This window comes from Eurypyga helias, unplaced genomic scaffold, assembly GCF_000690775.1.
Source record: "Eurypyga helias isolate BGI_N326 unplaced genomic scaffold, ASM69077v1 scaffold4286, whole genome shotgun sequence".
Classification (NCBI taxonomy): Eukaryota; Metazoa; Chordata; class Aves; order Eurypygiformes; family Eurypygidae; genus Eurypyga; species Eurypyga helias.
The window spans coordinates 9,522-18,776 of NW_010258493.1; the positions used below are offsets into that span (position 1 = coordinate 9,522).

The following is a 9,255-nucleotide window of genomic DNA, read 5'->3' on the forward strand; positions in this document are numbered from 1 at the left end:
TGTCTAACCTTTAGGAGACATCAGAGAGTCCCTGTGGGAGTGTAATCCATTGAGTGCAGTGGGAATTCAGTGGCAGTCCTCCCTGCAGAGCTGCTGTGTTTCCTTTGATCACTTAACCTAATAGCTTTGGATACTGTGGAATCCCAAGTGTGAGCTTTTCTTCCTAAACTTGATCTCTTTTTTTTTTTTTTTTTTAAATACTCTGAGGATGTGATAACTTTTGCTTTGTTTTCCCAGGTGCTCAGATAAGCTGTTTTGCACCCAGCTCCTTCTCCTGGCGACAAGCTGCTTATGTGGACTCCTACTGCTGGGCAGCTGTGCAGCAGAAGCAACCAGCCCAGAACAACTCAGAAAACATTCCCTTGTGGCTGCATAAAGTACGTACAGAACTCCTTTTCCTGGAAGAATTGTTCCAGTGTAGAAGACTGCCTTTGCCTTACTTTTGTTTCTCTTCTCTGCTATAGTCCTTGGCTTTGACTTAACTCAAACCTCTTTTTAGAGAGAATGTTTTCTTTCAATAACTTCCAAAGAGAGTAGTACTAGAGAAGGCATTTTCTCCTTTTAAATAAAGGGTCTGTCGTGCTATAATAACAAATATCATAGAATCACAGAATGGTTTGGGTTGGAAGGGACCTTAAAGATCATCCAGTTCCAACCCCCCTGCCATGGGCAGGGACACCTTCCACTAGACCAGGTTGCTCAAAGCCTCATCCAGCCTGGCCTTGAAGACATCCGTATCACCAGTTATCTGACACAAGAGTAATGTTAATGTCTCACCTGCCTTTAGCCAAGAACCATTTTAAAATCAAGGTACAAGACACAACTGCCCTAGTGCTTGGATCAAAAGCTTACTTTAGGAAAACAGGACAGTGAAAACAGTTCATACGTTTATTATATTACATTTGGCCAATTTTGCATGGAGTGGAACTCATGGCAGATAGGCATTTTGGGAGAGATGAAAGTCATCACTGGTACCAGCAGGTTTAACCCCATCTTCAGTGTGCTTTTCTGAGCTTCCACAGACTGTTCCCTTACTAACCATGAGCTGGCTTTCAGTGCTCCAGGTAAAGCATCATCATGCTGAATGCACAATAAGAGACTTATTTTATGAGTAAAAAGTGCAGTAGGTACTAAGATACTTGAGCTGGCTCAACGCGGTTAGCTGAGCTTTGGCAGGAGTTACAAACTGAGTAAATGCCATGGCAGTGCCTGGAGCTGACTCAGATCGAGAGGCAGCATCACCCTGCTTGGGCAGTGCAGATGCCAAAGTAAGATATGATGTTGGAGCTCTGCAAATCTGGGGTGTCGTGTGATGCCTTCCCCAGCCCTTTTATTACTTGCCCCAGCAAATAAACCCTCCTGGCACTTGGGAGGGGAGAACCTGGTGCAGGAGGGAGCTCAGGTCTGGGACCTGCAGCACCTGTATTTCTGGGGTTTGCTGGTGTATCCCATACCTCAGCTTTTATTATCTGGTGGTATCTCCTTTGCAAGACTATTAAGGGTTGTCTCTGGTTTGTTTGCTGACTCAAATCACTAACTGTAAGGATTTACTACTTCCTTCTCCAGTTAGCTCCACTCATAACCTTGAGCCAACGGTCTTGCGTTTCATGAATATTAAAGCCAGACTGGTTGGTTTCTAACCTGAGTTCTTCCTTGCTTTGTTAGTGCTCCACTTCACTTCAGCAGAGGCCAGACAAAGCTGCTGGGGCATCTTGCGATGCAGGCGGCTTCTGCGGGTGGAAACTCTTCCTGCAAACCTGGATACGTTGCTTCCCCTTTCGCTTGAGGGAATGTGTTCTTCTTACACGATTTCTTTACTTTGAATTTTATGCCACGGTCATCTGCTGATAGCTGTAGGTCTCCTAGTTTGCCAGCCATGACTAATAGCTTAAGTAGTCATACTTCCATGATGCAACCCATGTTAATTTGCTGACTGGTGCTGTTTCAGGAATTGATGCAGGGCCCTTCTTCCCACAGTTCCTCCATGATAGCTGAATGGTATGTGATGTTTCCTTGTAAATACCCTGCAGATTGGCTGCAAGAAGTGTGTCTGAACAGCTGAGTCAGAGCTCGTAGCACAGACTGGGTGCCTCCTCTTAACCTCCTAAACCCATGCTTAGTCACCTACCCTTCCACTGAGCCGGGCACTGGGAGCTGCAGGTGCTGTTTGGAGGCCAGTGCTAATTAACATCCTTTTACTGGTTGTTCATCCACTTCCATGCTTAACAAGATTTCAGGGAAGGAGCAGTGTTACAGCTATTAACACTGACCTTTGGTTCCCACTGTGATGGGAACATCTGAAGGTGTTTGGCTATTGTCTGCATCCAGGGCCAGCAGCTGCCGGCTGCACTTCTGGGTGTCTTGCCGTGGGGGCTGATCGCTCGCAGGAAAGCAGGGCTTGGCTCGTCTCCTGGTGCAGGCTGTGCGCTGCAAGGTACGTACAACCTCACTGCTCTGAAGCTTTTGGCTACATAACCATTTTTAAAATGAGCAGAGCAGAGCCTTTGTGGGATGTTACTGATTAGGATGATATATACATAGTAAGGATATATTAACGCTGATATTAATGAGAAAATGGAGCCTTCCTAAGCTCAGGAGAGAGATTTGACTCCATACTGCAAGATCAGGGGTGCACATAGAGGGCCAGTGGGGATCATCAGGCCCATTTTTTCTTAAGACAACGCTTGAGGCTTTTTTTCTGCTTTCTAAGCAGCAGTGCATTTATTTACAAAGCATCTCAGGTTCTTTCTAATACTCAGACTCAGCACCTTGCTATATTGATGTGCTCGAAGGCTCCATGAGAAATGGGTTAGATTACGATTTGGAGGCATTAGATTACGATTTGGGGGGATTGAAGTTGTAGGCCCCAATTCTTGATTGAAATGGATGCATTTCCTTATGGCATGTTCCCTGTGCTCTGTCAGAAGTCCTGTCAAAGATCTGTGTCCTAACACAGTGCTCATCATGGTACAGAGTGGAAGTAGGACCATGTAGCTCTTGGTGAAGAAGCCAACTTGCAGCAACTTGCCCTGCTTTTTTTCTAGGCATCTAGTTGCTCTGAAGGATTATCAAAACCAGGTTGCGTTATGGAAAAACTGAAACCTTCCCACTTTCCTCCTATTTCAGAGAGAGGTTTGCCCTGGGATTTTTGTTTTTTGCATCAATAAAATGTATGTTTCAATTTGGGCAATCCCCAAAGCTTGGGCACCTTCACCTGCTGTCCTTTTTGCTCTGAGAGATCTCTTGAATTTATCAATTTGGAAACTTGTTTTGAAGTGGAGAGGAGGAACATATGCAGCTTTCTGGGTTCCCTGTCTCTCTAGTGGTCTGTACACTCCCAGAGGGTGCCCAGGGCTTCTCTCCTTGGAGAACAGGATTTTTGAAATTTCCAGAGATCCTGGAATAGCTCTTCCCACTGGGTAATACTTAGCAGAAAGCAGAATGAGATGTGTACTCAAATGTTTAAGAAACAAACTATCTGCAGGTAGATAAATGGAAAGAAGGGACCATGATATATCCTACATATATTCTTACTTTAATGCTAAGATTTCCTCCTTCATGGCTGAAAAAGCTGACAAAATGCTTGTATGATTGAGTCCTCTGACAAGACTCATCTTCAGGTTTGTCACTGATGAAACTTAGTCTTCTCAGGCTTCGCCCTTCTGTTGGCTCTGTTATCTTCTGGGGTTTTTGATTCAGACTTAATTCCATCAAGACTTGTATTTGTCTGAGGTGTCACAACAGAGAGACTGTTTTCTGAAGATGAGTGGGGGAGAGAGACAGACAGTGCTGATGTGGGATGGAAGTGTCATGTATTGGCTCCCTCTGTGCTAATAATTTGCTTCCTGTCTCTAAAGATGAATGTTCCACCTGACAACTTATTTTGATAGAACTGAGCCTGATCCTTAACTGGAATAGAAACAAGCTTTTGGCCATTGTGAGTGGGCAGTCCTTGCAGTCCAGAGGAAGAGAAGTCTGTACTGCAAAGACTTTTTAATCTGTAGTGCACAGAGATGTTTTTAAAGTTTTTAAACTGTATCAAAACAAAGTAACAGGTGGGGTAAAAAAGGTCATGTATGGTTTGAGATTCACTTTCAGATCTAGAGGCAGGATAATATTTCAACCATAAGGCAACCCTCCGAATGATGAGTCATTTGTAGCTCATGTTTCTGCCCTGAAAACCAATGAAACACCTCCCATCAACTCAGACAGGAATAGGGTTGTGTACAGAGGGAGCTTAATACCTTTGCTTCTGGAAACGTGTCGTTGCTGTCGTTAGCCAGTTTGGGGGCTGATGTCTTTGCTTAGGCTCTTCACGGTGGCATATAGAAATTGGGAACTGAAGAAGCAGTCACTTCACCATGATCTTATTTTCTAATAGGAAATACTTTCATCTGGAGTGAAGACAATTCAGGGCTTCCTTCTTTTTCGAGTACTGTATGGCAATGAATTACCTCAAGGCTGTAATTTAGACCCGTGCAGCTTAACAGCTTCGTGCTATTGTACTTAAAGTAAGTGTTCAACTGCTATTAAGTATGGTAGAAATCTGGATGCTTGCAATCACTGTAATAGTGTTTTCCCAGAGCAAATAAGGACTGAAGATGCAGTAAAATTAGACTATTATTGTTTTCTATATGTCACTAAGGTGGTTCTCATCTTTTGCCAACCATCTTTATCCAAACCTTGGCAAGCTCTCTGTAGATTAGGTCTTTCAAAATGCCTTTTGGGTCACACCACCCTTGGCAGCTATATTTTTTGGATGATAAAAGCATATTTGAGCTTATGAAGAAGTTTTTTAAATGCCCTTTGGACTTTTTTTTGCTGTGTTATGTACCGGAATTTAGGACACTTGAAGCTGGTGATGTTATAATAGATGATTTTGAAGTTTATTCTGATTTTTCCTTTCAGCTGCAGGACAGTGGGATGCTAATGCAGGCTTAAAAGACAGTTTTGTGATTCCAGTGTCTTATGTGCTTATGCAAACAGATTACTCAAACGCTTCTTCTATACATGTGCATATGTTCTGGTTGAGAATTTAGCTGGTTTCTAACAAAATAACTTAAACGGACTGATGTCTTCAAAGCTTATTTCCTTGGCTTCCCAGTCATTGGTGAAAAAAATTGTGTCATGAGTATATCAGGAATTCATTTTGGTATTTGTAGTGCTAGCACCGTATGGGTATTTATCAGTGGAAAGCTATGCGTGAGCGTTGGGAACTGAAATGTAGTGATGGTGGTTCATGCCATTCTGAGTATTTATCTGAATGCAGATGTTCACAAATTCTGGTAAGACAGAGTTGCTTCGGAAAATATGCATTCAGTTTGTGCAGGTCATCTTCACGAGAGGAGCAAATGCAGGCACTTGAGTGAATGGTCACGACTTTCAGAGACTTCTGTGTGACATCGATAGATTTCTAGAGTTCAAACTGCATGCATGCAGGTTATTTTTCTTCTCCATTCATAGTAGTTAGTATTGATTTAAAATTGCTCAACCTGTTTATGGTCAGTGATGTAATAAAACAGTATACCTCTATGAAGCGTAAACATTTTGATGCATAACTTACATACTTAGATGATCACTTGCAAAAGCAGCTACAAAAGTTTAGATCACGAGACTGAAAAGAGTGTGTTGTGCTGAGGTGGGGGATCAGGGCTCTGCACTGTAACACTCCTGGGCATCCTGTTTCTAAGCTCTCACTGTCCAGAAAGATCATGCTTTCTGTATTGCAGAGCTTGGTGGAGCGTTGAGCCACAGGCTACTAAACCAGCAGTGTCAGATCTGCTCCTCTTTTCATCTTTGACTGCCCTGTGGGTTGTGTTACTGTCGGAGTACAGCCATGAGATACAGAGGCACTAACCACACTTCCCATTACTTGTTGCAGAGCAGTGATGTTGAGCACACTCCTCTTTAGCCTGGAGGAAGGGATCCTTCTCTGCAGAGGTTTCTGCTCGGATAAGGCTTGGATTTCAGTGCCTCACCAATACCGTTAACGTGGGCTTCAGTGGTTTCTGCTGTTGAGCTGTCAGACGTAGCCTGCTCAGGTATCAGGTGCTCTTGGCTTTCGAGAGGAGTAAGGGATAGCCTGTGACGTATGCAGAGCTCAGGGGTCTGTCAAGTGAAATGAGCTGCAGCAGTACAGAACAAAGGGCAGTTGAACTCTTGGCTTCCTAGTGCTCTGCTTCCTTAGGATCTTGCTGTCCCACCCAGCGTGCCATCAGACTAAGGGACAAGCAAGGCAGGTGAATCTGCTTCCATCATCTTTAAGTTCAGCAGTACTTAACAGAAGACATACAGGGGACTGTTTTGAGTCCCTGGTGCATGCACTACTAGTTTTGCCAGTCTCATACTGGATACTGATCATACAGTATCTATGCCTGCAACCTTCTGGACACTTGGATTAGCCTGTCTGAAGCTCTGCTACTCTGTTTTTGAGTGGCAAACTGGTAGGGTCTTTGCTAGTCCTCCCCTTGCAGCTGGGTGCAAGTGAAGGTTCAGGGCATCGGGGCTGAAGCACGGTGTTGTAGCCCTCATTGCCCTTTCGCTGATGAAGTTCAAGTGAGCATTTTGCACCACAGGGTATCGTATCTGTTCTAATCTGCTTTCAGAGGACCTTTCCTCAGTTGTGCAATCTCGTATCATCTTAAATCCAACACAGAATCATAGAATGGTTTGGGTTGGAAGGGACCTTAAAGATCGTCTAGTTCCAACCCCCCTGCCATAGGCAGGGACACCTTCCACTAGACCAGTTTGCTCAAAGCCTCGTCCAGCCTGGCCTTGAAAACATCCAGGGATCGGGCATCCACAGCTTCTCTGGGCAACCTGTTCCAGTGCCTCACCACCCTCTCCATGAAGAACTTCTTCCTGATATCTAATCTAAACCTCCCCACTATCAATTTAAACCCGTTACCCCTTGTCCTGTCACTGCAGGCCCTTAAGTTCACACATTGTGAACTTGCCGTTGAAAAGGAACTTGATAACTAGACAGCAAAGGAAAAACTGAGTTTTACGTTTAGGGCAATATCTTTCCCTGGTGTATCTTTGACCTTACAGTTCTTGAAGTCAGTGACACTTCCCATTTAATGCAAATACTACTGACTATCCAAGACTGAAGTAACATTTCTTCCTTGTGTATCGGTGCCTTGGAAGTAAATACATAAACCATAAAACAAAGGCGTATGGCACATGCTCATCCATGTATGAATACCATGGAGTCCTCTTCTGAAATTGGGAAGTCATTATGTGTGACTGTAAAATGTAGTCAGATGAGCTGGATAATCCGAGTCTGTTGCTCTGAAGCCTAGGACTCGTGCCAGATGACTTTGCATTTTCACTTCTGCCTGTTGATTCAAGGCCTTAAATTTTAATTATTCAAAACAATTTGCTAGTTATCTAAGCCTACTGTTAACAAATAGAACAGGTGTAACTTTAATTTTTAAAAAATCCAGAATCCAAGAAGGAGTCGTGCATCAAGTGCTGCAGAAGGGCTGACAAATACAGGCTTTTGTTTCCGAACAAAAAGAGCTGGACTAATGGTCACGCTGCTGCTCCGGTTTTGAGACCGTTCAGAAACAAGGTGCATAGTGTTTTCTCGTGCTGCCATAAGCTACAGCGTTGGGAATGATGAGACTGTTGAGGGGAAGCCCAGTGAACGTGTGGCAAATGTGCCTTTGTCCCAGTGTGATGCTTCCAGGCAAAGAGGCAGTGGAGAAGGAGCTGGGGGGAGAAGGAGGTGCAAGGGACAACGGCGGATGCTGGTCTTTGTAAGTCAGCAGTCCGTAATGAGGCAGGGGAGATGGGTGGAATTGGAGGAGATCTGGGGAAGAGCAACAGGGCGAATGCCAATGTGCTACACAAGTGCGGAACATGCCCACAGTCTTTTTTCTGGGTGTAAAGGAAGAGATGGGGCTGGGACAATGGAGGTTTTGGGCTGTGGCTTCAGTGTGTCAACAATCTTGCTTCTTGCCGCATGTCTTGTAGGCCTCAGGGTAAAGACATCTCAAGGATTAATTAAATACTACTGGTGGCATTTCCAGTTTCGATGGTCAGGAAGGAAATTCATAAATACTCTGACGCCTTTAAGATTTCAAATGAGTGAGTAGTAAAGCCAAGTGCTATAAAAGGATGCAAGAAGCTTTTGCCCTTCCTCACTAAATCAGATGTTTCTTTGTTGTTTCGTTCGCCGCCTGGCATTGGTGGGAGGGTGCTAGGAAGTGTATGACACAGAGGTCAAACAGGCTTTGCAGCCATCTTATGTGAGCTGGCATTTGTGAAGGAAATGTGGAAAAGGTGTTGCAGCAGCTTAGAGGAACTTAGATAACTTTAATCTGAGTTCCTATATAGATCATTTCTATTTCTACATAGTACAGAATTCAGAGGACTGAAAGAGCCTGGCCATTAAACTATGAAGTTTTGGGTAGACCAAATGATCCAGGACTTTGACCTGAGAGCCAGTGGCATTGTCCGCACAGAGAAGTGTGAAGGGCAGATTCTTGGGCTGTTGTGTTTGAGTTGATGAGATGCGCATTGGGCATACCAGAGCTTTACATCTCGATTGGAAAGGATAGATCTGGAAAATAAATGAGGTAATTGAGGTTATCTGGTGTGTAGAAAGAGGGAAGAGAGGAGGTAGTGGGAGCAGAGCTCTGCACAGTTTCTGCAGGCTGCTGGGGGTAGGGGAAGGATCATGTCAGGGGTGCAGCAAGTATTGCTGGGAGATGGCAGCCACTGAGGATGTGTTTTTGAGAGAGCGTGCTTGTTCATAGAATCATAGAATCACAGAATGGTTTGGGTTGGAAGGGCCCTTAAAGACCATCCGGTTCCACCCCCCCTGCTATGGGCAGGGACACCTTCCCCTAGACCAGGTTGCTCAAAGCCTCATCCAGCCTGGCCTTGAACACTTCCAGGGATGGGGCATCCACAGCTTCTCTGGGCAACCTGTCCCAGTGCTTCACCACCCTCTCCGTGAAGAATTTCTTCCTGATATCTAATCTAAACCTCCCCACTTTCAATTTAAACCCGTTACCCCTTGTCCTGTCACTACAGGCCCTTGTAAAAAGTCCCCCCCAGCTTCCTTGTAGCCCCTTCAGGTACTGGAAGGCTGCAACAAGGTCTCTCCGGAGCCTTCTCTTCTCCAGGCTGAACAAGCCCAACTCTCTCAGCCTGTCCCCATAGCAGAGGTGCTCCAGCCCTCTGATCATCTTTGTGGCCTCCTCTGGACTCGCTCCAACCAGTCTATATCCTTCCAATGTTGTGGGT

General features: G+C 44.8%; 1 protein-coding gene across 1 annotated transcript in view; it reads left to right on the plus strand.

The window, feature by feature from the left end:
• Positions 1-237: 237 nt before the first annotated feature.
• Positions 238-9,255, plus strand: part of PANX1 (pannexin 1) — a gene marked incomplete at its 5' end in the record, with an annotated part of 16,855 nt that continues 7,837 nt past the window's right edge. Inside the window, one exon of the mRNA XM_010154345.1 lies at positions 238-377. Within this exon, the coding sequence (XP_010152647.1) occupies positions 238-377 (140 nt within the window). The remainder of the gene's footprint in view (positions 378-9,255) is intronic.